The following is a 17,481-nucleotide window of genomic DNA, read 5'->3' on the forward strand; positions in this document are numbered from 1 at the left end:
GAGATCGCTCCCGGGACCCCCGCTGGACCACCAGGTACTTTAAGAAAGTTTTGGGGGGGGGTTGGGAGGGAGGATGCTAAAGAATTAGATTTAAAGGGTCGGGGTGAGTTTGGGGGTTGTTTTTGTGTGTCCTTTCTTCCCGCCCCCCTCCAAAACAATAAGAGAACCCCCTTGAAAAATTTTGTGGGGTTTTCCTTTCGGTGTCAGGGACCCTGATATTTGACGAATTTGAAAAATCATACGATATTTTCAATCATCAAAAAAACGATTCACATGTTGTGGGGAGGCGGATACATCTGTTTTATAAAACACACTTATATCATACACACGGGTTATAATTCCACCCTCCCATCTCTTTCCACGCTCTTTATCTGAAATACCTCCCCCCTTCTCCACCCGCCCCCCCCCCAATGCTCGCCGCACCTTTTTGCTACCTGCCTGTTATGAATCTGTAAATAATTGTAAATATTCCACACCTGTTTGACATATTATATTGTGGTTTACCTTTTTCACTCTTCCTGCTCTTCTTAAGCTCTTCCGGTTCAATGTGTTTCTCTTACTTTGTTAATCTGTTCTGTGTAAACCGATATGACGTGAATTACCCTTGTTGGCAGATTTACGCCTGCTAAAAGCAGACGTAAATCTGCACGCACCAGCGTGCCGCCGGCGCGCCATCACCCCGACCTGGGGGCTGGTCCGGAGGCCTCGACCATGCCCCCGGGCCGGCGCCACGCCCCCGGGCCCGCCCCCGAAACACCGGGTCCTGCCCCCGAAACGCCGCGTCATTTCGGGAACACCCCTGACACGCCCCCTCCCCACCCCTTTTACAAAGCCCCGGGACTTACGTGCGTCCCAGGGCTCTACGCGCACCGGCGGCCTATGCAAAATAGGCGCACCGGCGCGCATAAATCCAGCCAGATTTACGCGTGCAGGGCATTTAAAATCCGCCCCAATGTGTTTTCCTCAGAAATAGACTTGTATTTATCAGATTTGGCAGGATTTAGTATTAGAAGATAACAACAATTTTTGTCTCTAACATCCTGGCCACTAAGCACCAAGTTACCCTAAAGACATTTCTGTACCATGGGTGGTTTCAAACATGCCATAAACCTTAGCCTTCCTAATATATTAATACTTATTGCTAACGTCTGTTCACATCTGGAACAGACGCTGGCTTGAGGTCTGGAGAATATGGGCAGGGGAGAAGGCTTGCTTCCTGGGTTTGGTACTGGCAGAGCTGCTGGGCGGTCCAGGAATGAGGCTTACTTCTGGGTCTGGTACTTGCCGGGCTGTCTGGAGTTTGCTCTTGGCCCCTCACCATTTCAGACTCCGTCTCACTCTCCAACCCTAACCAGGTGTCTCCTCTTTCTGATCTCTTGGCCACACCTACTCTTCTCCCTCCTCAATAGCAGGGTGTGCTGGGCTGCTTCAGGTTCATTCTCCCCTTTTGATTTGCTCCCTCCTTTTGGTTCACTTCTAGCTGATAAATATGCATAAGCTCAAGCATAATCCTGTGACAGGTGGAAGGTCCTTTGCCACATTGCAGGTCTTTTTCCCCTCCCCATTTCTTTGAAGTGGGGTCCTGCCACATCTGCCAAGCTGTATGCCAGAGTCAGTATTTTTTCTGTTTCAGATTTCTCCCCCTTCATCCAAGGGTGGGGGTCCTTCTGACCTTTGGAGTTCACTTGGCTGGTCCATAACTCTTGTTTATGAGCTTAAGTGGCTGAATTGGCCCTCTGCCTTGGTTTTATTTACATTAGCTCTTACAAACAGGCAGATCTTGATAAATATCCTTCAGTTCTGGTGTAAACATTTATTATACAATTTTATATACCGTTGCATAGTAATATTCCATCGCTACGGTTCACATGAGCTAAAACATAAATTAGTACAAACATATATTAAAATTAAGTCACATTGTTAACTATAACTTAATACAACAGTAATAAAATATTAAAATTAAAAAATACAACTAAAACTAACACCTCAGTCTATAATAAAAAGGTTCTCATCTGGCCTAAGTTTCTTTTCTTTAGCTGTAACAGTGTTTTGGGGGCCTGTCAGCATGCTTGTCTGCCTCGTTGGCTATTATGATTCATATTAAGTGCTTTCAGTGGCAAAACATGGGATATCTCCCTACATATCCTCATTGTGCTGTAAATTCATTTGGAGAGAAAATCTAAAAAATATTAACTCCAAGTTTTTAGGGGTAAGGATGGATTGGCCTGCTCTAATATTAGTCTTTAACAACTGCTTTGGCTTGAACTTTGTTCAATAAAGCAGTCCATAAATGTAATATAATTAGGTCTTCTGATTTTAGATATTTATAAATTGTAAATTTAGGTGTTTATTTTTCAGCTAATTAGGAGTTCTTTAGGGACCAAAGATTGTTGTTTCGCAGTGTTTTCACGCCATAGGAACTATTATTCTGTACCTTTTCCAGCTGAATCAAATATATTTGTGCAGCTGAGGAGTCATTAGCTTTGTAAATGCACAAAAACAAAGGGGAGGATCCAAGGTAGACAAAGGAGAGGTGAGAGAATACTAGGGGAAGTAGTGCTTTTCCAGTGTTTAATAAACACTTTTGTGACATTTTTGTTTCATGGCATCTGATTTTGTTTTTTAAATGGTTCCGGGGGGGGGGGGTGTTTATTTCAGGTTTTTCTAATTTCGGAGTTAGTATGCACTAACTGAAAATATTACTGATAGGTTACAAAATGTCAATTGTGGGAGCAGTTCATTAGCTAGCGTTATGGTTCTATATTCCCACTGACTGACTCCTTAGTTGTTTGTGCTGTCAGGCTTACAAGGTGGTGTTTGTGGGAGAATGACCAGTGCCTGGAAACAAGTATAAACAAACAAGTGAATGATAACATCAAGTTCTAGTCAGCAGAAGCTAAAGTATGTAATGAAAATTTATATTTTGAATGCACAAACCCTTTGTATTTAGCAATGGGGCCCCGGCATTTTGGGATATGCATACTTTGAATTTCTCTGGAGTATGGGGGGTGACTAGGGTTACTATATGGGGGGACAGACTGGGATGGGGTAGTGACTGGTAAGAGAAAGGCAGCCTGCTCTGTGTGTGTGGGATGACTGGTTAGAGGGGGAGTGACTGGGGTGACTGTATGGAGTGGTAGGTGGAAAAGAGAGGGAGCATGGTGGTGGTGGGGGGTGACTGGGGTGATAGGTGGGATAGAGATTGGTTGTGGTGGTGACTGGTAAGAGAAAGGCAGCCTGGTGTGTGTGCAGGTGACTGGTGGGATGGAGACCGTTTGGGGTGGTGACTGGTGAGAGAGACAGACAGCCTGGTGTGTGTGTGTGTGTGACTGGTGAGAGGGGGAGTGACTAGTGAGTGACAGACAGCCTGGTGTGTTGTGTTATGTTATATTTAGGGCTTCTGATTTTAGGTTTTAACCGATAAACCCTGATAAAACACCCCAATGGAAAAAATACAAAAACTCACAACCCTAGAGGATGACATATTGAAATCCTCAGCTTAGTGTGTGGTGGAAGTCAAAAAAGCAAATAGAATATTAGGAATAATCCAAAATGGAAAGGAAAATAAATCAGATGTTATTATATTGCCTCTGTATAGATCTATGGTGCAACCACTTGTAAATTATTTGTTTTTGGTTTTTTTATTATGAATTATTTTCTAAGTTGATTATTTGTATTGTTTTAATTTTTATTGTACATCGCATTGATTTTTATAGAAGAAATACAATTCAAGTATTGTGTGTACCTCAAAAAAGATATAGCAGAACTAGAAAAAAATGCAGAACAGGGCAATAAAAATGATAAAGGGGATGGAACAGCTCCCCTATGATGAAAGGCTGTGCAAGTTAGATTTCTTCAACTTGGAAAAAAAAAAGTCTGAGAAGGGATAAGATAGAAGTTTATAAAATCATGAGTAGGGTGGAACAGGTAAATAAAGGACAGTTATTTACCCTTTCAAAAAATACTAAAACAAGGAGTCGGTCCATGAAATTAACAAACACTCCATAATCAAGCTGTGGAATGTGACGCAACTAGCATAGCAGAGTTTAAAAGAGGTTTGGACAAGTTCCTGGGGGAAAAGTCCATAAAACATTTTTAGCCATGCAGACTAAAGAAAACTATTACTATTCCGTGGAATGAGTAATAAGAAATAGATCTACTTTCTTGGGATCTGCCAGAACTGGCCATTGTTGAAGATAGGATATTAGGCTTGATGGATAACACATTGGTACCCAGGAAGACGCCTTTTGTGCCATCAGTCTTCAGTGTAGAAATTGCACCATTAATAAGTAAAGACAGTAACTTTCAAACCAGCATGCGGGCACATGTATACGCACACATGCTGGCACGTGCCGAGATACGCAATCATTTTATAACATGTGCGCACATTATAAAATATCCTGGCCGCGCACACGTGCATGCCAAACTTAAAGTAGACATGTACATAGGTGCATAAATCCAGCTTCCAACACATAAATTGGGGAAATGTAAAAAGGGTGCATGTCCACGCCATTACCAGTTTAACCAGTTCATGCACCAGTTTGCCCAGTTAACAGCTAGGTCCTCCATCTCCCCGGTTTGATAGCCTACACCCCCCCCAGTTATCCCAGACCCTTTAAACCCCTCATAAATAGCTGGATCATTTTATTTTATTACTTACACGTCCTCCATAGCAGAAGTACATTTACACGGCAAGGGACCTTGGCACACACTGGCCAGACCACAAAACACCCATGCCCAATCCCTTTTTGGAAAACTTTCAGATGTGCGTGCAGAGGGTTTTACACATGTATCTGGGCACTTTTTAAAATAGGGTCGTGTGCACCAGCCCGACTTGTGGATGCATCCCACAATTGATACCACCTTATAAGCAGCACATTGTTTGTCAGTGCCAACGATATTTTGGTGCTGAGATACAAATATTAGCGCTAATCAAACGAAATATGTAGTTTATTCTGAATCTACTCCTGCCAAACAATCTATGCTGATTCTAATTATAAAATTGGATTGTTCTGCTACTAGGATTCCTCCTTCTAAACAGGCATCATCCCTTCATGAGGAAAATGAGGCTTGACTTCATCAAAAATCACCCCCCTTTCATCCCAGCTAGAACAAACGTCTCCCATTTTAGAGTCCATGGACCCTAAATTTGAAACTCAGTCTACTAATCCACCATGTCAAACCAGGCTAATTCTCAGGATTATCATCATCATCATTATTACTACTGAGGTCGATATTCAAAACAGACACCACAACAACAAACATGTCACAGTACAATTTATTTGTATTTTTATTAACAATCTTATATTGTGTATGTATGTGTATATATATATATATATATATATATATATATATATATATATATAAATTCCCACCCCAATTAAAATACAAATTATTAAGAACATAAGAACATGCCATACTGGGTCAGACCAAGGGTCCATCAAGCTCAGCATCCTGTTTCCAACAGTGGCCAATCCAGGCCATAAGAACCTCGCAAGTACCCAAAAATTAAGTCTATTCCATGTTACCGTTGCTAGTAATAGCGGTGGTTATTATCTAAGTCAACTTAATTAATAGCAGGTAATGGACTTCTCCTCCAAGAATGTTTCCAATCCCTTTTTAAACACAGCTATACTAACTGCACTAACCACATCTTCTGGCAACAAATTCTAGAGTTTAATTGTGCGTTGAGTGAAAAAGAACTTTCTCTGATTAGTTTTAAACGTGCCACATGCGAACTTCATGGAGTGCCCCATAGTCTATTATCCGAAAGAGTAAATAACCGATTCACACCTATCCATTCTAGTCCTCTCATGATTTTAAACACTTCTATCATAGCCCCCCTCAGCCATCTCTTCTCCAAGCTGAAATGTCCTAACCTCTTTAGTCTTTCCTCATAGGGGAACATTTTGGTCGCCCTTCTCTATACCTTCTCCATCGCAATTATATCTTTTTTGAGATGCGGTGACCAGAATTGTACACCGTATTCAAGGTGTGGTCTCACCATGGAGCGATACAGAGGCATTATGACATTTTCCGTTTTATTCATCATTCCCTTTCTAATAATTCACAACATTCTTTGATTTTTTGACTGCCGCAGCACACTGAACCGACGATTTCAATGTGTTATCCACTATGACACCTAGATCTCTTTCTTGGGTAGTAGCACCTAATATGGAACCTAACATTGTGTAACTATAGCATGGGTTATTTTTCCCTACATGCATCACTTTGCACTTGTCCACATTAAATTTCATCTGCCATTTTGATGCCCAATTTTCCAGCCTCACAAGATCTTCCTGCGATTTATCACAATCTGCTTGTGATTTAACTACTCTGAACAATTTTGTTTCATCTGCAAATTTGATTACCTCACTCGTCATATTTCTTTCCAGATCATTTATAAATATATTGAAAAGTAAGGGTCCCAATACAGATCCCTGAGGCACTCCACTGCCCACTCCCTTCCACTGAGAAAATTGTCCATTTACTCCTACTCTCTGTTTCCTGTCTTTTAGCCAGTTTGTAATCCACGAAAGGACATCGTCACCTATCCCATGACTATTTTTCCTAGAATCCTCCCATGAGGAACTTTGTCAAATGCCTTCTGAAAATCCAAGTACACTACATCTACAGGTTTACCTTTATCCACATGTTTATTAACTCCTTCAAAAAAGTGAAGCAGATTTGTGAGGCAAGACTTGCCTTGGGTAAAGCCATGCTGACTTTGTTCCATTAAACCATGTCTTTCTATAATTCCAGTATTTTTCCTGGCACTGAAGTCAGGCTAACTGGTCTGTAGTTTCCCAGATCGCCCCTGGAGCCCTTTTTAAATATGGGGGTTACATTAGCTATCCTCCAGTCTTCAGGTACAATGGATGATTTTAATGACAGGTTACAAATGTTTACTAATAATAGGTCTGAAATTTCATTTTTTAGTTCCTTCAGAACTCTGTGATATATATCATCCTGCCAGGTGATTTACTACTCTTAAGTTTGTCAATCAGGCCTACCACATCTTCTAGGTTCACCGTGATTTGGTTCAGTCCATCTGAATCATTACCCATAAAAATATTCTCCAGTACGGCTACCTCCCCAACATCCTCTTCAGTAAACACCAAAGAAAAGATATCATTTAATCTTTCCGCGATGGCCTTATCTTCTCTAAGTGCCCCTTTAACCCCTCGATCACCCAATGGTCCAACTGACTCCTTCACAGGCTTTCTGCTTCAGATATATTAAAAAAAAGTTTTTACTGTGAGTTTTTGCCTCTACAGCCAACTTCTTTTCAAATTCTCTCTTAGCCTGCCTTATCAATGTCTTACATTTAACTTGCCAACGTTTATGCATTATCCTATTTTCTTCTGTTGGATCCTTCCAATTTTTGAATGAAGATCTTTTGGCTAAAATAGCTTCTTTCACCTCCCCTTTTAACCATGCCGGTAATAGTTTTGCCTTCTTTCCACCTTTCTTAATGTGTGGAATACATCTGGACTGTGCTTCTAGGATGGTATTTTTTAACAATGATCACACCTCTTGCACACTTTTTACTTTTGTAGCTGCTCCTTTCAGTTTTTTTCTAACTATTTTTCTCATTTTATCAAAGTTTCCCTTTTGAAAGTTTAGCACGAGAGCCGTGGATTTGCTTACTGTCCCCCCCCCCCCCCTTCCAGTCATTAAATCAAATTTGATCATATTATGATCACTATTGCCAAGCGGCCCCACCACAGTTACCTCTCCCACCAAATCCTGTTCTCCACTGAAAATTAGATCTAAAATTGCTCCCTCTCTCGTCGGTTCCTGAACCAATTGCTCCATAAAGCTATCATTTATTCCATCCAGGAACTTTATCTCTCTAGTGTGTCCCGATGATACATTTACCCAGTCAATATTGGGGTAATTGAAGTCTTCCATTATTACCGCACTACCAATTTGGTTAGCTTCCCTAATTTCTCTTAGCATTTCACTGTCAGTCTCACCATCTTGACCAGGTGAACGGTAGTATACTCCTATCACTATAGTCTTCCCCGACACACAAGGGATTTCTACCCATAAAGATTCAATTTATGCATTTAGTCTCGTGCAGGATGTTTATCCTATTGGACTCTATGCCATCCCGGTCATAAAGCGCCACACCTCCTCCCGACTGCTCCTCTCTGTCATTGTGATATAATTTGTACCCCGGTATAGCACTGTCCCATTGGTTATCCTCTTTCCACCATGTCTCTGAGATGCCAATTAAGTCTATGTCATCATTCACTGCTATACATTCTAATTCTCCCATCTTACTTCTTAGACTTCTGGCATTAGCGTACAAACATTTCAAAGTTTGTGTTTTGTTTGTATTTTCATTCTGCTTTTTAATTGATAGGGATAAGTTAGAATTTTTTAGCTCAGGTGAGTTTTTAGTTACAGGCACTTGGACTACTTTTCTTATTATTGGAACCTCGCTGTCGGGATGCCTTAATTCTAATGCATCATTAGTATCCTTTAAAGATACCTCTCTCTGAACCATGTGCTGCTGAGCGACTGTCGGCTTTCCCCTTTGCTCTAGTTTAAAAGCTGCTCTATCTCCTTTATAAAGGTTAGCGCCAGCAGTCTGGTTCCACCCTGGTTAAGGTGGAGCCCATCCCTTCGGAAGAGACTCCCTCTTCCCCAAAAGGTTCCCCAGTTCCTAACAAAACTGAATCCCTCTTCCTTGCACCATCGTCTCATCCACGCATTGAGACTCCAGAGCTCTGCCTGCCTCTGATGACCTGCACATGGAACAGGGAGCATTTCAGAGAATGCTACCCTTGAGGTTCTGGATTTAAGGTTTCTACCTAAGAGCCTAAATTTGGCTTCCAGAACCTCCCTCCCACATTTTCCTATGTCATTGGTGCCCACATGTACCACGACAGCCGGCTCCTTCCCAGCACTGTCTAAAATTCTATCTAGGTGAAGCGTGAGGTCCGCCACCTTCGCACCAGGTAGGCATGTTACCAGGCGATCCTCACGCCCACCAGCCACCCAGCTGTCTACATTCCTAATAATCGAATCACCAACTATGACGGCCGACCTAACCCTTCCCTCCTGGGCAGTAGGCCTTGGGAAGATATCCTCGGTACGAAAGGACAGTGCATCACCTGGAGAGCAGGTCCTTGCTACAGGATCCTTTCCTGCTACACCAGGTTGATGCTTTCCAATCATGAGACACCAAGGCTGCCAGTCTGAAGTTGGGAATTGGCTACTATGTCCCTGAAGATCTCATCTATATACCTCTCTGTCTGCCTCAGCTCCTCCAGGTCTGCCACTCTAGCTTCCAGAGATCGGACTTGTTCTCTGAGAGCCAGGAGCTCTTTGCATCGCATGCACATGTACAACTTCTCACCGGTGGGTAAAAAATCATACATGTGACACTCAATGCAAAAGACTGGGAAGCCCCCCTCTTGCTGCTGGACTGCTGTCTTCATCTCAATTTTGATCAGTTCCTAGTTAAGTTTTTTTTTTTTTTAATTTTTTATTTATTAAATTTTTAAATTATTCAAATTGCATTGAACTATATGAAAGAAAAAACATGGTTTGTTATACAGAACTCAAAAAAAAGAATTATCATAATACAGAAAATTATATCAGTATAACATATACCATTCATTATAAGAAAATGGAGACCCATTTCAGAACGGAGTGAGTTCCTAGTTGAGTTTTAGGTTGCTATGGGAGTAGGAATGTGTCTAATTAACGTCCTTTAAATGTATTAGTGAATTCGCTATATGTCCGGTAGTGGCCTACAGGGGTCTGATCAAACTCTCAATAAAGTTTTTGTTGGGTTTTTTTTTTTTGTGAAAGTGGCACCTGCCTATAAATTAAAGGATGAGCTTAGGGGTGGGTGGGCGAGAGTTGGGAGGGTTGGGAAATACAAACAGTCTAACTTCAGTTAGTCAGCCAGAGTGACTCACTGCTCTCTTGATTAACAAATGTTGGTACCTATTCAAACCAAATCACACTATCTCAACACCTTTCCAAGGTGAGTAACTGAACTGAACTTTTCAACCTTTTTACTTAGGTATACACTGCTCCTAGCTTATTTCTAGCTTCTGGCTACTTTTTTTTTTTTTTTTGGGGGGGGGGTTGTGTTTTGGTTTGTTTTTTTTAATACAAACACTCAGTTCTGCTTACTAGCTGCCTTACAGACTTTTAAAAATAAACACACTACCTACTGCTTATTAGCTGCCTTACTGACTATCTCAAAATACAAACAGTCTAACTTGTTTATTCACTGCCTTACTGATTATTAAAAGCACAAACACACATACACACTAAATAATATTCCCAAATAGTTAACTTTGCCTCAATACTTTTAAAAAAGACAATATCCCAAGCAATAACTTACTGATTCCTTTCAGCCACCAGCAAGGTGATCCTCTCCTCTCAGTGCAAACACCCAGAAACCCAACTAGGAACCTAGTTTCAACGGTCAATAATCGTCTTCATCAGGGGGAATATACAATTAAAAAATGAATGCGCTTATATAGAAAAGCATTACAAACATTAAAACAATTTGCACATATACTATGGTTATTACATAATCCAGATCCAAAAATTCATAATATTGTCAATATCTTTAGTGTTGTGACTGGGCTGTGGTAAGACAAGAAGTGGACCCTTGGGCCGGCCTGCAGGTATCACACAGAGCAGACCGGGGGGCGGAGTCAGTGCCTGGCAAGGATACCCGGAGCCTGGAATCCCCCCGGGAGGGGCCCGTAGGGACCCAGGCCCTGGGGACTGGAGCAGTCAAGGTAGTCCAGAGAGGGCAAGTCCGTGGGTGGTCAGGAGAGAGGTCAGACAGTTCAGGAAGAGCTACCGGGAACAAGGCAGGTTGCTGGGTGGCAGGCAGGTCAGAGAGGTAGGCGGAGTCTGAACCGGCAGCGAACTGGAGGCTGGGCCGCGAAGCAGACCAGAGTCGCAGCAGGCGGCAGGTTAGCAGAGAAGGCCGCGAGGCAACCCGGGATCAGGACTGGCGGCAGGCTGGCAGAGAAGTCTGTGGCGAACCGGAATCAAGGCGGGCGGCTGGCTAGCAGAGAAGTCCGTGGCAAACCAGGGTCAAGGCAGGCGGCTGGCTAGCAGAGAAGTCCATTAGGCAAACCGGGGTCAAGGCAGGCGGCAGGCTAGCAGAGTAGTCCGTTAGGCAAACCGGGGTCAAGGCAGGCAGCAGGCTAGCAGAGAAGTCCGTTAGGCAAACCGGGGTCAAGGCAGGCAGGCAGCAGGCTAGCAGAGAAGTCCGTCAGGCAAACCGGAATCAGGAACCAAATAGACAACGAGAATCAGCAAACAAGGACAGGAACAGGAAGCAACTAGTCAGCAGGGAACCTGGAGGACTGGACGCTGGTTAAATCTGGAGTGGGCGTGATGTCAGCAGACGAGGCGGAGCCAGGCTTCTGGGTGCTGTGCGCTTAAGAGAACCCTCCTCGCGCGCGGCCAGACAGGGATAGGCCTGTAATGGCGCCCTCCTCGTGAGAACTCCTCGGGGGGGAGGCCCTGTCGAGCCCGGGTCCCAGCGGAATCCTGCGAGAACTGAAGAAACGGTAAGCGGGCCTGACCCCGAACATGAGAGGGGCGGTCGGGACCGCAACATTTAGCTTGCTGTGTTGGTCAATAACTCTTTTCAGAATGAGGTGCACCAAGAAGATAACAACCAATCAGCCGGAGTTTTCAATATGCCTCACACTTAAGAGATTAGGGTGATATATATTCCATCTCCATTTTAAAACCCTACCACTATTAACAAGATTTGTCTGACCTTTTTAATGGGGGGGGGGGATACCAACTCAAGAGACAGCAAGTGACTGATGGAATATATTTATTGTAACTCAAAATCTCCACAGTTAGCAAAGAGTCTCCAATTGATCTTCACAGAAATCCAAGTGTCTTAGGCCTGCTCCTCTGAATAAATGTCCTTCAGATGGCAGGCACCAGGGAAATGCCCCTCTCTTCCAGAAGGTGAAAAGCAGGCTCCTAGTGATGGATGCTGGGATCCCCTGTCCTCCTCCAGGGTTCTCAAGGACCTCTCTGGTAGAGAGTCCCAAAAACAGGGAAAAAAACACAAAGTCCTTCTCGATCTCATCTCCAGGGCAGGAATGATGGCATGAAAATATGAAGAAAAATCTTCTCAAATCCCAGAAAAAAATCCTTTTCTGAGGGCAGAGCTGCCACCCTTCCACTTCCTTATGGCCGGAGCCCTCTTTTTCTCTGACCTCCTCCAGCTTGAGGTAAAGTCCTCCAGGAGACAGAAACAGGATTCTTCCATAACAGAAAATGAAGGAAAAATCCTCACAGCACTAACTGTTTTATAAACATACAGGCGTATGTTTTAGGTATGTAAACAAATGAACATGCATGTGTAAAAATGGGTATTTCATAGTAAGGATGTGAATCGTTTTTATATCGAATTGAAATATCGTACGATATTTCTTAATTCATTATATATCGGTTAAAACGAGAAATAAACACTTTTTCACCCGAATTTTTGTGAAAATCGTTTTTCGGCTTAGGGCGTGCTAACTCCCGTTAGCGCGCACTAACAAAAAAACATTTATTTTTGTTATTTTTTGTTACTTTTTGTTATTTTTGTTAGTGCGCGCTAACGGGAGTTAACACGCCCTAAGCCGAAAAACGATTTTTTACTAAAAAAAAAAAAAAAAAAGCCGATCCACAGGAAATCGAGATTTTCCCGCGGCCACACGAACCCGAAAGCGCAAACGATCGGGCACCTGATGCACATCCCTATTTCATTAAGAATAAGGGTCACATTACTCTCATGGTTTTTAATTTAAGGAATACCCTCATACCAGGGCCAGTGCACACTTCCGCCTACCGGCGTCTTTTACCTTTATGTACCACTGCCACTTTGGCTGCCCAATATCAAATAATCATAGGGTAACCTCTATTTTATTTAAAACCATGATATACTGCCGCACACTTTTTAGCAGTTCAATTCATTTTTCATGTTTTTTTTATTTTTATATATATTTTTTTTCTTTTTTTCAAAATATCTTAATTCATTTACTTTTCAATGACGCTACAAGTCCAAATATATTTTTTTTCTTTTTTTTCAGAATATCTTGTTAACTCATTTTCTTTTCAATGACGCTAAAAGTCCAAGAATCTCATTTGCTCTCTTTCATTTCAACTTTTAACTTGAAAAGTGCAATATCTTTTATAAGAAACGCTTTTATCTAGCACTTAACTTGTACTTTGGAGGCAACGCTCTGCCTATTCACTAGAGCCGAAGTTTCGATGCTTTTGCAAAGGTAGCCCAGAGACAATGCTCTGCCAATTTGCTGGAGCCAATTTGCATGCATATTTCATAGCATATGCATGCACAGTAAGTCATTTGAAAAAAAAAAAAACCCATCCTCTCACATGTACTGGAAATCACTAGTTCACCGATACCTCTGCCATTTCACCCATTCCATCTCCAGTTCACCTAGGCAGTCTAGCTCTTCATCCTGAACCCCCATCAGTTCACTCAGAACTCCCACCTAAAAATTGCAGGCAATCCCAGTTCAAATGTACTAGTCAATTAGCAGGTGTAAAATTGCATGAATAAGGTCGATCATTTATATGCAAATATAAAATAGCATCTTCAGTACATCCCTCTTGACCCTGCCCAGGAGTGCCCTTTTATGCACTGGTAAATGTGTGCGTGAAATAAAAAATGTTTATATAATAGCAAATGCAGGCTATATATGCTTGCAAATGCTAATTTTCTGTGTGTAAACCCTTTGAAAATTTACTGATAGTAGGACACAATGTGTGATAACTGAAATATTGTGCAATGTTTGAGTAAGTTCCACAAATTCACATCCTCAACATACAAATGGTTCGTGGTTATTTGTCATTATCCAAAATGAATCAGGATTTTTAGCTTTTACATTTTAAATAGCCTTTGGAAATAAAAAATTTCAGGCTTTCCAGTTTGAAAGTATTTTTATATTTTAATAAATCCAAATAACATAATTTTAGTTTTGTAAAATAAATAACTATTTTTGAAAGTCATGCACTTAAAACCTTTGGGGTAGATTTTAAAAGGTACACGCAAGCTTCCATGTGTGCACGCTACCCGGCACGCACACATGGACGCCTGATTTTATAACGTGTGCATGTTATAAAATCGGGGGTCGGCACACACAAGGGGGTGCACATTAGTGCAACTTGCGCACACCGATGCCCGCGGCCTTCCCCCATTCCCTCCCAGGCCGCTCCGATTTCTGAGCGGCCTGGGAAGGAACTTCCCAAGCCCCTACTCTAACCTTCCTACCCCTTCCCTTAACCTTCCCACCCCTAGCCCTGTGGCCGCTGTGCAGGGAGCCTCTGACCCCACCACACCCCGCCCCTCCCCACCCCCTTTTCTAAGCCCCAGGAAATACTCGCGTCCTGGGGCTTTATGCACGTGGCCAGGCCTTTTTAAAATAGGCCCGGCACGTGTTAATCTTCTGGATTTATGCACGTAGAGCTTTTAAAATCTAGGCCTTGGGATTTTGGTGGCTTTTAGAAATAAAAACCTCCAAGCAGAAATTAATTGAAGCCCCGAAATGTTATTTATGCTCAAGTATTAGTTAATCAAGCAATTCTAATTTCTGCTTGCAGTGCTTCATACTATTTCACAGTTCTTACAGTGAATTCCTTCCGACAAAAAATGCACTTCAATAAAGGGTCTTCCTTTGCCAACATGACCACCTACCAGAGCAAATCAAAATCTGAAATTTTTGTCAAGTTTATACTGGAGCTCCAATTATAACTGCTGCCATAAACCTGGGTGAGATGCCCAGAATATTTATAGAATGTGTATGCATAAAGTAGAACTGGCCAGCTGTATAGGTTTCACACGATCATTCCATTCTTAGGAAAGATGCTTAGTGCTAAAAATATTATTAATCACATCCATTGCCATTCTTGTTTCCGAAAGCATATGCATATCCATTAAATAGAACTGACCATATGTTTCAGCTTTGAGATTCACAGTCATTCTGTTCTTATGAGACATTCTTAGAGCTAAAAATGTCATTAATCAGTACCATTACTATTCTTTTGCATTTGGGTTGTTGTGTACGTCTAAGGTTTTGTTCTATATATTTTTCTTTCTTTACTACAGCTGAAACACATAAGTTTGGAAAGCTTAGATATTGATGTCCCACTAAAGATGAAGCTGAACATTTCCAAACTGAACACAAAAGAGCACATCCTGGAACTCATTCCAGCCATAGAGCCTCTCAGCAACCATGTCCGTTACACTATCTCACGTGGCAATGAGGACAGCATCTTCCACATCCATCAGAGGGTTGGGCTCAGCTACCTACATACAACAAAGAGGAAGACCAGGCCAGGCACTTACACACTGGAAATCACCAGCACCCCTCTTTACAAGAAGAAGGACCTGCAGAAACTGGAAGACAACAATGACGATGACTACCTCTTTGGGGAGTTGGGTGAAGCTCTCAGAATGAGGCTGCAAATTGAGTTCTATTAATGTTTTAGACTTGGCAAACATTCTTGGACTGCACCTTGTTGTTGTTTATCCACTTCAGCATGGCTATTTCTTTGAAAGCTTTTAAGGATCCAGTGGCTGACTGATTTTAAAAGACTTTTTGTTTGTTTCAGTCCTTTCCAAGACTGTATAATGACCCTTACAGGAGGGGTAATTTAGACACTACTATGGCCAACATTTGGAAAGAAATGGCAACTATGATTACTGTATCTTCTGCATAATCTCGGTATAAAATATTTTGGTTTTGAAAAGCTATAGATCAAGGGATTAATGTGTGATACTAAAAGGCACAGAAAAGAAATGTTGAGCCATTTTTCCTGTTAGCAGTCTATAACACTTTGGGGTATTTTGCTATAGTTCCTATTAATAAAATATAGATGTTTATTTATTTGAATGCAATTAATATATGTTGAAAGTAAAGAGCTATGTGAACAATAAGGAAAACATACTGGTTTTCTTTAGTTTTATAAATTTAATCTGTTGAATTTTAGTTAATTTTCTTTTTAGGAAAACGACATACAGTAGAAAGAAAATGTGCCCATTTGTTATTTGACCAATAGTGCAAGTAGTATTATACCTCCCTTCACTAAAAGGGGTAATGCAGAGCATTTGAACACTGTAAAATGTCTGTCCGATCAGAGCTAAAGTTTATTTCAAAGTGGTGGAAAAGGGAGTCAGGATTAGGTTTGCCTGTCCAAAAGATGATAGCAAATCTGAGCAGGCAGCTATGACTGTGTTAGGTACAATATCAGACACATGGCAAAAAAATAGAAAAAAGTGCTCTTCCACTGTAGCAAAATACCTTGACTGCTTGTAATAGCATGAGCAGTGTAGACCAAACTGTACTGTATTTTTTCTTCTGATAACCTCTACGAACTGTATGCACTACCATATCACCTCATTCTAAACTAAAAAAATAGACAAGGTGCTGAATAAAATTCTTACAATACTGTAGGCAATAACTTCTCTTCTTTGAAGGGACTGCTTGAAATTTCCTACTCTCTGGTACCGACTTTGAATAATGGTGCATTTACAAGGCTGGGTATTTGTTGTGGTAGAAATGGCAAATTATAGGATGGTTATTGTCACCAGTACCAGATTTTACTGACTTCTTTTAATGACAGTTATTTTGCAAATGAAGCCGAAGCACTCAGTCTTCGTTATGTAGCATTGCAGCATATTCATTTTGAATAAATTAAAGCATTCTGTTAATTTACTTAAATACATAAAAATAAAGGTCAGAGATCCGCAAAAAATAAACAGGGTCATTCAACAAATTGCGTTAGGGTCTTATCGCGGACATTAACACCGCAATAACACCATAGCGCATGCAATAACATCTCGCGATGCGTGTGCAAATTCTAAAAATTTAGTCAAAAGGGAGGAGTTTGGGCAGAGTTCATGAAAATGAGGGGTGTTTAACATTGGGTGCAATAGCAAAACGCATGTTATCATGCTGGAAAGAGCTGCACCTTTTTTCCTGGCGTTATGCTGTGTGATATGCCTGAACCGAGACTTGCGCTAAATATTACAAATACCTTTTCAAGAGGAGAGAGGGAGGGGAGTGGAGTAGAGAGAGAACCTCTGGTGAGCCATACATATTATACCACTGTAGGAGGGGCAACTAGTAATTCGAGGTGAGGTTTTGGTGGTGGTCTAGGGATTGGGGGGCAGTTTTACATGCACAATCAGAGGTACGAACAGCAAGGTAAACATCAGTGAAGATTTGATGTGATTTGGAGTGAGAAACGTACACAAAAATTAGATTTGTACAATGTACTTCTCAACCTAGCTTGATAGCAGCTAGGTAGAGAGTGCATCAAACTATGTTGAGAGTACATTGTACAAATCTCATATTTGTGTATCTTTCCTCACTCTAAATCACATCAAATCTTCACTGATGTGTACTGTGGCGTTTGTACCTCTGTTTGCGCATGTAAAACTGTCCCCCAAAA

At 41.6% G+C, this 17,481-nt stretch overlaps 1 protein-coding gene across 1 annotated transcript in view; it reads left to right on the top strand.

Moving 5' to 3' along the window:
- The window catches only part of FBN2 (fibrillin 2), a 596,571-nt gene extending 580,096 nt beyond the window's left edge, over positions 1-16,475 (top strand). Inside the window, exon 65 of the mRNA XM_029619106.1 lies at positions 15,134-16,475. Within this exon, the coding sequence (XP_029474966.1) occupies positions 15,134-15,508 (375 nt within the window). The 3' untranslated portion in view covers positions 15,509-16,475. The remainder of the gene's footprint in view (positions 1-15,133) is intronic.
- Positions 16,476-17,481: the final 1,006 nt, after the last annotated feature.

This window comes from Rhinatrema bivittatum, chromosome 1, assembly GCF_901001135.1.
Source record: "Rhinatrema bivittatum chromosome 1, aRhiBiv1.1, whole genome shotgun sequence".
Classification (NCBI taxonomy): domain Eukaryota; kingdom Metazoa; phylum Chordata; class Amphibia; order Gymnophiona; family Rhinatrematidae; genus Rhinatrema; species Rhinatrema bivittatum.